The sequence below is a fragment of the Gopherus evgoodei genome, chromosome 23, assembly GCF_007399415.2.
Source record: "Gopherus evgoodei ecotype Sinaloan lineage chromosome 23, rGopEvg1_v1.p, whole genome shotgun sequence".
NCBI classification, from domain to species: domain Eukaryota; kingdom Metazoa; phylum Chordata; order Testudines; family Testudinidae; genus Gopherus; species Gopherus evgoodei.
Window position 1 is genome coordinate 14909739 of NC_044344.1, and position 15075 is coordinate 14924813.

A 15075-nucleotide genomic window follows, 5' to 3' on the forward strand; every position below is an offset into this window, starting at 1 on the left:
CTCCAAACACAGTCTCCAGGCCTGCGTCCTGGTGCAGGTGCTCAAAAGCCCTTCAGCATGCATCAGCTATCCAGTCCAGCTATTTCATTAGGAATGGTTAGAGTTTTGGATGCTAATGTGTTACTGTCCATGTGTCAGGGAATGTCCTTTATTAAAGGGTTTATTTTAATGCTACACCATGTTACAAACAGGGCTTTGGCTTCGGTGTGCTTTTTATAGCTTGCCTTTTCGGTTGCATTCTGCAGTGTTGCAAGCCCTAGGTGTTCCTCTGGGCCAGGGACCATCTTTTTGTTCTGGGCTTGTGCAGAACCTAGCACAATGGGGTCCTGGCCCATGACTGGGGCTCCTGGGTGCTACAGGAATAAGTAAGAATACAAATAACAATAAAAACGAGGAGTCCTTGTGGCGCCTTAGAGACTAACACATTTATTTGGGCATAAGCTTTCGTGGGTTAGAACCCACTTCATCGGATGCATGGAGTGGAAAATACAGTAGTCAGGTAGAAGTGTACAGAACATAATAAGATGGGAGTGTGATGCAGTAGGGACTGTCTGTGTGGGGAGTGGGAGAGCAGGGGAGGACTTTAGGGGATGGACGATGCCAGGGCCTGTAACCTGAGCTAGGTAAGGGAGGGGAAAGGTCAACACCTTTGCCCGGGAAGGGGAACAAAGGAAGGGAGTGGCAGGAGGGAAGCAGTTTGAGTTTGGGCTTGGGGCTGTGTGGGCGGAATTCAGGGTATCCTAGCTAGGATCCAAGCACCCTGAAAGCCCAGAAGGACTCGGTGGAGGGGTCCTGACTGTGCCTGCAAGCTCTGCTGTAACCTGTGTTCCTGTTGTCCAATAAACCTTCTGTTTTACTGGCTGGCTAAGTGTCACTGTGTGTCCCAGGAAGAGGGGTGCAGGGCCGGACCCCCCCACACTCTGTGACAACTGGTGGCAGCGGTGGGATATACTGTACCCCATGGACGGCGCTTCCTGCAGTAAGTGACTGGGGAGCAGTAAAACGAAGGGGTGACTAACCCCTGGGGGTGTGTGCCCAGTGAGAAGGACTTTGCAGTAACAGGGTCCCCCGGGAGATTGCAGTGAGCAGTCCCAGGGGCAAAGGAGTCGGCAGCTCGACCCTGGCAGAGAGGTGTTGACCTCACGAAGGGCTGGTGCACTAGGGGTCCCCCTGGAAACCGTGGGGAGCGGCGAGCACCCCGGCCTGTGAGTGGCCAGCAAGAAGATGTATGCCAAGCGGCGCAAGTGCGACCTGCTGGAGCTGTGCAAGCAGAGGGGGTTGCGCCCGGGGAGACGCACCAAGGACCAGCTGATTGCCCAGCTGGAGCAGGGAGACCGCATGAATGAACGGAGCCCTGTCTCTGAGGGAAGCAGCCGAGCAGATGCAGCGCAGGCACCAGTGTCTGTCCCCGCTGGGAGCGGTCAGCCGGCGGACGAGGGCTTCCCGAGACCCCCCCTTCCTAGGCGTAAGGGAAGGGCGGGGAGGAGCCCAGTGTATACCGAGGGCACCGTGACACCCCCGGCAAGCAGGGGAGCCTCCCGGCGAAGCTCACCTCCCAGCAGGGGATCCTCCCGGCAACGCTCGGCATCCGGGGAGCGGAGGCGGCTGGAATATGAAAGGGAGCTGAGACGGGAAGAGCTCGAGTTAAAGAGGCGAGAGCTGGAGGAGAAGGCGAAACAGCGTGAACATGAGGAGAACCAGCGTAAACATGAGGAGAACCAGCGTAAACATGAGGAGAACCAGCGCCAGCGTGAGTGGGAGGAGAAGGAGAAACAGCGTAAACATGAGCTGGACCTGGCCCGGCTGAGGAGCAGTGAGGCTCCGGCTGCGGTGAGTGAGGGGGGACCCAAGCCTACAAAGAGCTTTGATAAGCACTTGCTGCCCCGGCGTAAGGAGGGGGAGGACATAGATACCTTCCTGACGGCCTTTGAGAATGCCTGCGAGCTGCACCGGGTTGACCCTGCAGACAGGATCGCAGTTCTCACCCCCTTACTGGACTCCACAGCCGTGGAGGTGTACAGCCGACTGAAAGGGGCGGAGGCAGGGGACTACGAACTGTTCAAACAGGCCCTGCTCCACCAGTTTGGGCTGACTCCTGAGATGTACCGGAAAAAGTTCCGGAGCCAGCGTAAAACCCGTGAGGTCACATACCTACAACTGGTCAACCGGGCGCAGGGGTATGCCCGCAAGTGGACAGCTGGGGCCCAAACTAAAGAGGACCTGCTTGACCTATTCATACTAGAGCACCTGTACGAGCAGTGCCCGTCTGACTTGAGGCTGTGGTTGATGGACCAGAAGCCGGAGAACCCACAGCACGCAGGCCAGCTGGCTGACCAATTTGTGGACAGTCGGGCAGGGGATGGCAGAGAGGAGTCTCGAAGGAGCAGGCCTGCCTCAACGCAGAGAGAGAGCCATCATGGGACCTCCCAAAGGGGGCCTATGGAGAACCCCCCCAAAAGGGGAACATCCAGTGGCAGGTCCCTCCGACCCACTCAAGGGGACCCACGAGATATGGGCTGCTTTCGCTATGGCCAACGAGGTCACATACGGGCCCAGTGCCCCAAGCTCAGGGACAGACCAAGCAGACCCAACCCGCAGAGGGTGGACTGGGTAAAAACCCAATTGGAGGAGGGGCTACATTCCCAGGAAAGGGGGGTTGGCAACATACCACCTGTGGATGCTCCAGGTTCCGGGTTTTTGGTTTACCGGGTGGGCGTGGGGCTGCCCCTCCGGAAAGAGTGCATTGTTTCCCTGGAAGTGGATGGGAGGAAGGTCACTGGGTACTGGGACACGGGCGCAGAGGTGACGCTGGCCCGGCCCGAGGTGGTGGCCTCAGATCGGATGGTGCCCGACACCTACCTGACCCTGATGGGCGTGGGCGGGACCCCATTCAAGGTACCCGTGGCAAGGGTACACCTGAAATGGGGGGCCAAGGAGGGCCCCAAGGATGTGGGGGTACACCAATATTTGCCCACTGACATGTTAATGGGAGGGGACCTTGAGGACTGGCCTAGTAACACCCAGAGTGCCCTGGTCGTGACTCGTAGTCAGAGTCGGCAAATGGCACTGCTCCCCGACAACGGGGAAGGTACTCGACCTGAGGTGCAGGACCCTAACTCAGGGAGCGGGGAATGCTTCCCCGAGGCACGGTGCAGAGAGGCTGCGGCCTCAGACCCAGCCAGCAAGAGAGAGCCGGTCCCCATTCCTGTCCCAGCTGCTGAGTTCCAGGCCGAGTTGCAGAAAGATCCCTCCTTGCGGAAGCACAGGGACCGGGCTGACATTAGTGCGGTACAGACCATGAGAAGAGGTTGCAAGGAGAGGTTCCTGTGGGAGAAGGGGTTCCTGTACCGAGAATGGGCTCCCCCAGGGGAAGTAGAGTCATGGGGGATCAGGAGGCAGCTGGTGGTTCCCCAGAAGTTCCGTCACAAGCTGTTGTACCTGGCCCATGACATCCCTCTCGCAGGGCACCAGGGAATCTGGCGCACCAGGCAGAGGCTGCTACAGAACTTTTACTGGCCTGGGGTCTTTACCCATGTCCGACAGTACTGCCAATCCTGTGACCCCTGCCAGAGGGTGGGGAAGGCCCGGGACAAGGGGAAAGCGGCTTTGAGGCCTTTACCCATCATAGAAGAACCTTTCCAGAAGGTGGCCATGGACATAGTGGGACTCCTCAGCAAGACGACCCAGTCAGGGAAGAAATACATCCTGGTGGTGGTGGATTTTGCCACTCGCTACCCCGAGGCGGTGGCCTTGTCCTCTATCGAAGCAGACACAGTGGCAGATGCGCTGCTGACAATTTTCAGCCGGGTGGGGTTCCCCAAGGAGGTCTTAACGGACCAGGGGTCCAACTTCATGTCGGCCCTGCTCCGGTCCTTATGGCAGAAATGTGGGGTCCACCACAACTGGGCCTCAGCGTATCACCCCCAGACCAACGGGCTGGTAGAAAGGTTCAACGGGACGCTGAAGATGATGCTAAAAACATTTATGAACCAGCATCCGCAAGATTGGGACAAGTACTTACCTCACCTGCTGTTTACGTACAGGGAGGTACCCCAGGAATCTACCGGGTTTTCGCCTTTTGAACTGTTGTATGGAAGGCGGGTGAGGGGGCCCCTAGACCTGATGAGGGATGAATGGGAGGGGAAGGCCGCTCCCGAGGGAGAGTCAGTGGTGGAGTATGTCCTGACCTTCTGGGAAAGACTGGCCGAGCTCATGGGCCTGGCCAGGGAGAATCTGGCCCGAGCCCAGAGGAGGCAGAAGGTCTGGTATGACCGCACAGCACGAGCCCGTGCCTTCACCACCGGGGATCAGGTGATGGTTCTTATCCCCGTGAGGAGAAACAAACTCCAGGCCGCCTGGGAAGGGCCCTTCAAGGTTATCAAGCAACTGAATGAGGTAAACTATGTGGTGGAGCTGTCAAACCGGGCACATCACCATCGGGTGTACCATGTGAACATGATGAAACCGTACTATGACAGGGGGAATGTGGTGTTGGCCGTTTGTGGACATTGGGAGGGGCAGGGAGATGACCCCTTAGTGGATCTATTCCCTGGGACAAAAGCTGGTTCCCCCCCTGGAGGCGATTCCCCTCTCTGAGCAACTGACCCCGGGCCAGCACGCTGAGATCAGAGGGGTGCTGCATCTGTACCGACAGCTGTTTTCCAACCAGCCTGGACGCACTAATTTGACTGTCCACCGGGTGGAGACCGGGTCACATGCCCCTATAAGATGCTCCCCTCTTCGGGTCACTGGTAAAACTGCCCAGGATCTTGAAAGAGAGGTCAGGGACATGCTGGCTTTGGGGGTGATCTAGCCGTCTTCCAGCCCTTGGGCCTCGCCAGTGGTGCTAGTCCCCAAGAAGGATGGGTCAATCTGGTTCTGTGTGGACTATCGAAAGCTCAATGCCATCACCGTATCTGATGCCTACCCTATGCCCAGGCCTGACGAGCTCCTAGACAAGCTGGGAGGTGCTCGGTACCTCACCACTATGGATCTTACCAAAGGCTACTGGCAAGTGCCGCTGGACGCAGATGCCAGGCTGAAATCGGCCTTTATCACCCCTCTGGGGCTCTATGAGTTTCTGACCCTGCCCTTCGGCCTCAAGGGAGCGCCGGCCACCTTCCAGTGCCTGGTGGATCAGCTACTGAGGGGGATGGAGAGTTTTGCCGTGGCGTATATTGACGACATCTGCGTCTTCAGCCAGACCTGGGAGGACCACATGTCCCAGGTTAAACAAGTCCTAGACCGACTCCGAAAGGCTGGGTTAACAGTAAAGGCTGAGAAGTGCAAGGTGGGGATGGCTGAAGTATCTTACCTGGGCCATCGGGTGGGGAGCGGCTGCCTGAAGCCAGAACCAGCCAAGGTGGAGGTGATCAGAGACTGGCCTGCTCCCCAAACCAAAAAGCAGGTCCAGGCCTTTATTGGGATGGCGGGGTACTATCGAAGGTTCGTGCCCCACTTTAGTGCCATAGCCGGCCCCATCACTGAACTGTGCAAAAAGGGGAAGCCAGACAAGGTGATCTGGACTGAGCAGTGCCAGGAGGCTTTCCGGGCGCTGAAGGAGGCTCTGGTTAGTGGCCCAGTTCTGGCAAACCCAGATTTTGACAAACCCTTTATGGTGTTCACTGATGCCTCAGACACGGGACTGGGGGCAGTGTTAATGCAGGAGGATGAAAAGGGGGAGAGACACCCCATCGTGTACCTGAGTAAGAAGCTGCTACCCCGGGAACAAAGCTACGCGGCCATCGAGAAGGAATGCCTGGCCATGGTGTGGGCCCTTAAGAAGCTAGAGCCATATCTCTTTGGGCGACACGTCACCGTGTACACCAACCACTCTCCCCTGACCTGGCTGCACCAGATGAAAGGAGCCAATGCCAAGCTCCTGAGGTGGAGCCTGCTCCTGCAGGACTATGACATGGACGTGGTCCATGTGAAGGGAAGTGCCAACCTGACAGCGGATGCGTTGTCCCGGAGAGGGGGCCCTGAACTTCCCCAGGTCACTGGGCAGAGTGACCCCGCTCAGTTCAGTCTCGAAGGGGGAGAGATGTGATGCAGTAGGGACTGTCTGTGTGGGGAGTGGGAGAGCAGGGGAGGACTTTAGGGGATGGATGATGCCAGGGCCTGTAACCTGAGCTAGGTAAGGGAGGGGAAAGGTCAACACCTTTGCCCGGGAAGGGGAACAAAGGAAGGGAGTGGCAGGAGGGAAGCAATTTGAGTTTGGGCTTGGGGCTGTGTGGGCGGAATTCAGGGTATCCTAGCTAGGATCCAAGCACCCTGAAAGCCCAGAAGGACTCGGTGGAGGGGTCCTGACTGTGCCTGCAAGCTCTGCTGTAACCGGTGTTCCTGTTGTCCAATAAACCTTCTGTTTTACTGGCTGGCTAAGTGTTACTGTGTGTCCCAGGAAGAGGGGTGCAGGGCCGGACCCCCCCACACTCCGTGACAGGGAGTTACCTTACCAAGTGGGGAGTAAGTGCTAATGAGGCCAATTCAGTCAGGGTGGATGTGGCCCATTCCCAACAGTTGACAAGAAGGTGTGAATATTAGAGGATTGGGACAAAAGAAATCTGATGAGATTCAACAAGGACAAGTGCAGAGACCTGCACTTAGGACGGAAGAATCCCATTCACTGTTACAGACTAGAGACCGAGTGGCTAGGCAGCAGTTCTGCAGAAAAGGACCTAGGGGTTACAGTGGATGAGAAGCTGGATATGAGTCAATAGTGAGCCCTTGTTGCCAAGAAGGCTAATGGCATTTTGGGCTGTATAAGTAGGGGCATTGCCTGCAAATTGAGGGACATGATCATTCCCCTCTATTCGACATTGGTGAGACCTCATCTGGAGTACTGTGTTCAGTTTTGGGCCCCACATGACAAGAAGGATGTGGAAAAATTGGAAAGAGTCCAGCGGAGGGCAACAAAAATGATTAGGGGGCTGGAGCACATGACTTATGAGGAGAGGCTGAGGGAACTGGGATTGTTTAATCTGCAGAAGAGAAGAATGAGGGGGGGATTTGATAGCTGCTTTCAACTACCTGAAAGGGGGTTCCAAAGAGGATGGATCTAGACTGTTCTCAGTGGTAGCAAATGACAGAACAAGGAGTAATGGTCTCAAGTTGCAGTGAGGGAGGCTTAGGTTGGATATTAGGAAACACTATTTTACTAGGAGGGTGCTGAAGCACTGGAATGGGTTACCTAAGGAGGTAGTGGAATCTCCTTCCTTAGAGGTTTTTAAGGTCAGGCTTGACAAAGCCCTGGCTGGGATGATTTAGTTGGGGGTTGGTCCTGCTTTGAGCAGGGGGTTGGACTAGATGACCTCCTGAGGTCCTCTCCAACCCTAATATTCTATGATTCTATGAATATCAACAGAGGGAAAATTAGTAGAGGGAAAATTACTTTTTGTAAAAAGAACAGGAGTACTTGTCGCACTTTAGAGACTAACAAATTTATTTGAGCATAGGCTTTGGTGGGAATCGAATGAAGTGGGCTCTAGCCCACAAAAGCTTATGTTCAAATAAATTTGTTACTTTTTGTAGTTACCCAGCCACTCCCAGTCTTTATTCAGGCCTAAGTTGATGGTGTCAAGTTTGCAAATTAATTCCAGTTTTGCAGTTTCTTGTTTAAGTCTGTTTCTGAAGTTTTTTTATTGAAGAATTGGCACTTTAAAGTCTGTTATTGAGTGTCGAGGGAGATTGAAGTGCTCTCCTACTGGTTTTTGAATGTTACAATTCTTGATGTCTGATTTGTGTCCATTTATTCTTTTGCGTAGAGACTGTCTGATTTTGCCAATGGCAGAGGGTCACTGCTGGCACATGATGGCATATATCACAGTGGTCGTTGTGCAGGTGAAGGAGTCCCTGATGGTGTTTTAGTTGGAGACTGTAGGTGATGGCTCATGGCGTTCTTTACTTTCTTTGTTGGGCCTGTCCTGTAGTAGGTGACTTCTGGGTACCCTTCTGGCTCTGTCAATCTGTTTCTTCACTTCCCCAGGTGAGTATTGTCGTTTTAAGAATGCTTGATAGAGATCCTGTAGGTGTTTGCCTCTGTCTGAGGGATTGGAACAAATACAGTTGTATCTTGGGGCTTGGCTGTAGACAACAGATCATGTGATGTGTTCTGGATGAAAGTTGAAGATATGTAGGTAAGTATAGTGGTCAGTAGGTTTCTGGTATAAGGTGGTGTTTATGTGACCATCACTTATTTGCACTGTAGTGTCCAGCAAGTGGATCTCTTGCGTGGACTGGTCCAGGCTGAGGTTGATGGTGGGGAGAAAATTGTTGAAATCCTGGTGGAATTCCTCAAGGGCCTCCTTCCCATGGGTCCAGGTGATGAAGATGTCATCAATGTAGCACACTACAGCCCCCAACTAAAACCTCTCCAGCGCATTATCAAGGATCTACAACCTATCCTGGAGCAGGATCCCTCACTCTCACAGACCTTGGGAGATAGGCCAGTCCTCGATTACAGACAGCCCCCCAAACTGAAGCAAATACCAGCAGCTACACACCAAACAACAGAAACACTAACCCAGGAACCAATCCCTGCAACAAACCCCATTGCCAACTCTGTCTGCATATTTATTCAAGGGACACCATCATAGGACCTAACCACACCAGTCACACAATCAGGGGCTTGTTCACCAGCCCATCTACCAATGTGATATATGCCATCATGCACCAGCAATGCCCCTCTGCCATGTACATTGGTCAGATCAGACAGCCTCTATGCAAAAGAATAAATGGACATAAATCAGACATCAAGAATTGTAATATTCAAAAACTGTTAGGAGCACTTCAATCTCCCTGGACACTCAATAACAGACTTAAAAGTGGCCATTCTTCAACAAAAATTTTCAAAAACAGACTTAAATTAGAAACTGCAAAACAGGAATTAATTTGCAAACTTGACACCATCAACTTAGGCCTGAATAAAGACTGGGAGTGGCTGGGTCACTACAAAAAGTAATTTTCCCTCTACTAATTCTCCCTCTGTGGATATTCACACCTTCTTGTCAACTGTTGGGACTGGGCCACATCCACCCTGACTGAATTGGCCTCGTTAGGACTGACCACCCCCACTGTTTTTCTTGCATCTTTTCATGTGCTGTATATTTATACCTGCCTGCTGTATTTTTCACTCTATGCATCTGATGCATCTGAAAGCTTATGCCCAAATACATTTGTTAGTCTCTAAGGCACCACAAGGACTCCTCATTGTTTTTCCTGATACAGACTCACACAGCTACTCCTCTGAAAATAATAACAATGGAATCATTACAGTTTTCCCAGGCTCCGGATGAATGGCATCTGAGTCTGACATTGACTTTTTAATAGAATAATATCATCAGGCATTCTAATGATTCCTAGCTCTCAGAGTGCTTTTCCCCAGTAGATCTCAAAGCACTTCTCAGTGTTTAATTATTTATCTTCATAGCACCCCCGTGAGGCAGAGCACAGCAGTTATCCCCACTGTGCAGATGGGGAGCTGAGGCTGCACGAAGTGGCCAAGTGACTTACCTAAGGCACATAGGTTTCAGAGTGGTGGCCGTGTTAGTCTGTATCAGTAAAAACAACAAGGAGTCCTTGTGGCATCTTAGAGACTAACAAATTTATTTGGGCATAAACTTTCGTGGGCTAAAACCCACTTCATCAGATGCATGGAGTGGAAAATACAGTAGGCAGGTATAAATATACAGCACATGAAAAGATGGGCTGTATTTTCCACTCCATGCATCTGATGAAGTGGGTTTTAGCCCACGAAAGCCTATCCCCATATACATTTGTTAGCCTCTAAGGTGCCACAAGGACTCCTGGTTGTTTTTGCCAAGGCACATAGGTAGTCTGTGGCAGAGCACAGCCTTGCACCCAGGCCTAGGCTAGTGCCCTGCTCACTTCCTTAACCTACAAATGGCTTTTTAAAATAGTTAAACAAATTCTCCTGCGGTGACGGTGCATTACTTCTGATGGCAGCTTGGTTTTCAGTTTGCCTCTGTAATTAAAAGGTGACCAATCAAAAAGTAATGTTCGCACATGGCTGTTCTTTAAGACATCTGTTTAATTGTACTCTTAGGAGATGGCTTTGGTTGAGGTTATGTCCACACTACAGGTGCTACAGGGGCACATCTGAAGGGGTGCACCTACATTGAGAGCATAGATGCATCTACATTGAGAGAAGGGATTTTTCCATCAATGTTGTTAATTCACCTCTCAGAGAGGTTAGCAAGTTCGACAGAAGAATTCTGTTGACTTGGCTGCATTTACACTAGAGGCTAGGTCCTCTTAACTATGGTACTCATGGCGCAACATTTTTCACAGCCCTGAGTGATGTAGCCAGGTTGATTTAACTTTTAAGTGCAAACCAGGCCCTAGTTTACAAGCAGGCAATAGTGGTGAAAGCACACTTCATATGTGCAGATGTTGTATGTTGGAACAAACTCTCCTCAAGGCCCTGCGGGAATGTTTTAGTTATGATATACTCTAGCAGTTAGAAGTTGGGATTTAAAGGCACTGTTTTTACTTTGCACTTTTGTTTGTTTTTGTTTTTTTGCTTTTCAGGCAAGTAATTTTTCTAACAATTGCAATCTGCATTGAATAGAAACAAAATCCAGAGAGTACTTACAGTGTTTCTAACTGGAGTGATGTCATGAGAAGAGTCTGAAATGTCTTTTGAGTCACTTGTGTGGCACCTAGGTCCCTGAAAAAGATTTATAAAAAACAAACTAAAAGTGCAGGCCTGGTTATTTGAATTCTGGCCCGAGGACAATTACAAACATCTGATCTTAACATCATTTACATTTAGATCTCCCTCTGCATAGTCAACTGCACCAATATATTTCAAAACCCTTATGGTCCAGCCTATTAGATCTGTTTAAAATCATCAGGTCTGGAAGAGGAGGAGAGAATCCTGCTGATTTAGGGGAGGTAGGTGAGACAGGGATAGACTCATGGGCTCCACGCTCTTTTTCATCTTCATCCCTGAATCCAAGAGGTCATCATCCAAGTGGACTGAAGGAGGACACTTCTTGTGGAGGAGATGAAGCTACTCTCTCCTTAGGGCAGCCAGAAGAAGAGGAATAGGACTAAGAGTGAAACCTTTGTCTCATTGAAGTCAATGGGAGTTTCGCCAGGATTTCATCCTCCATGTTTAAATACCCTTCCCGAAGGACCACACCCCAGCTGAGGTCTTGTCCACACACAGACATACGCTGGTTTAACCAGAGCTGTGTTCTCAACTGATGTGGTTAAAGTGGCACTGGGTCAGGAGCAGATGCTCTTAGTTTGGTTTGAGTGCCTTATTGTGGTTTAGTATAATCCATTTTTAGAGGAATAATCTCTACTTAGCTGCTTTTAAGCCACAATCAGAGCATCAAATTTGCTCTGGTTTAATGGGTTTAGAAACACACCTTCAGTTAAACCAGTGCCCCTATGTGTATAGACAAGGCATGATTCAAGAAAACAGTTTGTTTTCTCATAGACCATTCCAGCCAAGGAGCAGAAGACCCACAAGGTGTCTGAGAAGGCCTCATATTCAACCCCTAGAAGGAGGGGAAGTCTGAGGAGGAGGAGGAGGAAGAGTAGCTATTTTATCTAGGTGGAGGCTAACAGCCACCATAGCATCTGAGTGCTTCCTCTATGCCACTGAATAAACCCACCCAATTCCCTGGAGAGGTATCAGATCTACTAGCAGGTGGGGAACTGAGGCACAGAGAGAGAAAGTGACTTGTGTAGCCTCCCACAGGAAGTCTGTGGCAGAGCTGAGAACAGAAGCGATGTCTCCTACACCCCACCAGTGCAGGGCCTCACTGCCAGGATCCCCCTTCCTCTCTCAGAGAGCTCTCTCACAGCTAAGCAAAGGAGAAGGAAATGATTTTCCCAAATCCACTCTCACAAGATGAATGGCCAACCCCAACTGCTAAAATCCATAAGAAATGTAAAGGACAGCCTGTATTTTATCCAAGAGAGAGTTGAAAAGATCACTAAGAATTGTCTCCTAATTCAGACTCTGGTCAAAAGAATGTTCATGGGAGTAAAAGAAACAGTCACAGGGTTGGAGAGAAAATGGTGCCAGAGATGCTGAAGATAGTGTGTGGCAAGTATGACTCTGTTCCTGTTACTAGAAGCAACAGGACAGATCCACAGCTGGAGTAACAGGCATAGTTCCATAGGTATCACAGACTCCGAGGCCAGAAGGGACCATTGTGATCATCGAATCTGACCTCCTGCACAAACCAGGCCATTGAACTTCCCCAAAATAATCCCTAGAGCTGGTCTGTTAGAAAAGCGTCCAATCTGGATTTAAAAATTGCCAGGTTGTAGAATCCCCCACCACCCTTGGTAAATTGTTCCAACGGTTAACTGTTCTCACTGTCAAAAATGTATAACTTATTTCCAGTCTGAATTTGTCTATCTTCAAGTTCCAGCCATTGGCACGTTTTATGCCTTTCTTTGCTTCAGTGGAGCTAGAGCAACTGAGAATCTGTCACACTAATGTTACTAGACCAGTGGTTTCCAAACTTTAACAGCCCACAAACCCCTTTCACTAAACTACGAAATCTCATGAACCCTCTCCTAAAAATGAATATTTCCCTGGATTTAAGTTTAAATTTCTGCAGTGTGATGGATGTGTTTGCTTTGCTCTGCATAGCTCTTGGAAGTCCAGAACCACTGGAGAAAGATAAAGTCTCAGGTCTGGTTCGGCATCAAGTCTGTTTCTGTATTTGGTTTTCAGACGTGCATATGAGGAAGACGCTTTCTCGCATAAGTATATTGTTGAAAATGGTAACAAAACTGCAGCAGCTTTTTCTGCCAGCAAGGGGTTCTCATTTCTTAAACTCACCCCAAAAGTTGATCAATGACAGTTTTCTGACACTCCTTTTCAGTTCGTAATCACAGGAGATCTCAATCAATTTCTCTGTGTTCAATATCTGTGTTGAGAAAGTAGCATCAAAAGGGTTGCGAATCCAGTCATTATCGCCTGGCATAGCTGGAGAGTATTCCCTGAAAGTTGTGCAAAGTCCTTTTAGGTGTGCAATTATATTGGTTTTAGTGCACTGATCCAACTGAAGTTTATGTTGTGCCAGGAAGTCGTGAAGATTACTGAAACACTCAGTTTGATTGTTTTCCAAACAACTTTCCCAGAACTGCAACTTCTTTATCATGGATTCAACTCGCTCTTGCACATTGAAAACTGTTATATTGAGACCTTGAAGAGATAAATTTAGGTCATTAATTCTTGAGAAAATATCTGCTAGATGAGCTAGACTCTGGAGCCAGACATTATTTTCCATACAGCTGGCAAGGTGGAAAGGGTGGCTGTTGAAAAAAACTAGGATTTCCGTTCTAAGCTCAAACAAGCGCACAAGGATTTTGCCCTGTGAGAGCCATCTAACTTCAGAATGGGTCAACAGAAAATTGTGTATACTACCCATTTCTTCACAAAGTATGTGAAATATTCTGGAATTTGTTGGCCGTGATTTTATGAAATTCACCATTTTCACTGCATTGTCCAGCACTTCTTTCAGTCCCTCAGGCACGCGTTTTGTTGTGAGGCCTTGTCTATGGATGCTGCAATGAGTCCAAGAGACTTTAGATGCAACCTTTTTTGTTTGAACTACAAATCCAGTATACTTCCCCGTCATTGATGTGGCCCCATCAGTGCAAATGCCTAGGCAACGAGACCAATCTATTTCCTTTTCTTGAAAATATGCATTAGTCAGATTGAAGATATCTTCTCCAGTTGTACGTTCTTCCAATGGTTGGCAAAACAAGTCTTCTTCAACCAGACCTTCATTCACATAACGTACAAACAGTAGCAAAATAGCTAGATTAGCTACATCAGTTGATTCATCCAACTGTATAGCATAATATGGACTCAAGAATCAGAGGGGTAGCCGTGTTAGTCTGGATCTGTAAAAGCAGCAAAGAGTCCTGTGGCACCTTATAGACTAACAGATGTATTGGAGCATGAGCTTTCATGAGTGAATACCCACTTTTTCGGATGCGTGACGAAAGCTCATGCTCCAATACGTCTGTTAGTCTATAAGGTGCCACAGGACTCTTTGCTGATAATATGGTCTAGTTTTCACACTCCGAACAATTGTGGTCTCTACATTATTTGACATGTCATTAATTCTTCGTGACTATGCATTATTGGACAAAGGTACCATGTCAATCCTTTGTGCAGCCTTTTCTCCAAGCATACAATGAACTACTTCTTTTATACATGGACCAATCAAGCTCCCTGCTATGGTATGAACTTCTGATGCTTTTGCTACTTGGTAGCTCACACGGTATGACGCTTCAAGTGCATTTTCATTATCAGTACTTGCTTTGGATATAAAACTGGTAATGTCACTTTTCCTCTCAGCTAATTTTCACTTGAAAAAATCAGCAGGCTTGTTGAGGTGTGCAGGATGCCTAGTTTCTAAATGGTGCTGAAGTAGAGAAGGTTTGAGACTGCTGTTTGCTAGAACATCATCACAAATCACACACAGTGATTTTGGACAGTCTTGATCACCAATGCATGTAAAGCCATATTTTATATAATCATCGTCATACCTTCTTTTCTTTGTAAGTAACTTTCCAGGACCATCATGATCATTAGACTTAGATTTTCCACAGTGTGGACTTGAGGAAACACTAGCTGATTCTTGCGTCTTTACACTTTCCTTTTTCAGCCACTTATCCATTGAACTTGTGTACAAAAGTTCTAATAAAAACAACACAGAGAGACTGCTAACAACTAACAAACTAGAAAATGAGAAGATTCACTCAAGTCTCATCGAAGCAAAACAGACCTCCAGAGAGAATGACAATTACTGAGGCACCTTAACACCGCTACACAGGCTACAACGTGCTTCCGGCTGGTTTGCCTCGCAAACAGCTTTCCTTCCGCCACGAGATGTGTCCCTAGGACGGTGTCCTGCAAAGGACAAATTAGCTTGGGCACATCCCACGTACAGAATGGCCCCTGCTCACTCTGCCCTCCATAACAACTTCCAGTGTCTGACAAGGACAGGGGTCCGAGCTGCCACATGCGGGCCTGGGGTCTCAGCTGCTGCCCTGACCACACAGGGCTCAGGC

The 15075-nt window shown here is 49.4% G+C and overlaps 1 protein-coding gene across 1 annotated transcript in view; it reads right to left on the bottom strand.

Annotated features, from left to right (window-relative positions):
* LOC115639234 (leucine-rich repeat-containing protein 37A2-like) overlaps nt 1-15075 on the bottom strand; it is a 67087-nt gene that overhangs the window by 22368 nt on the left and 29644 nt on the right. The window contains exon 6 of the mRNA XM_030541720.1: nt 10613-10687. Within this exon, the coding sequence (XP_030397580.1) occupies nt 10613-10687 (75 nt within the window). The remainder of the gene's footprint in view (nt 1-10612; nt 10688-15075) is intronic.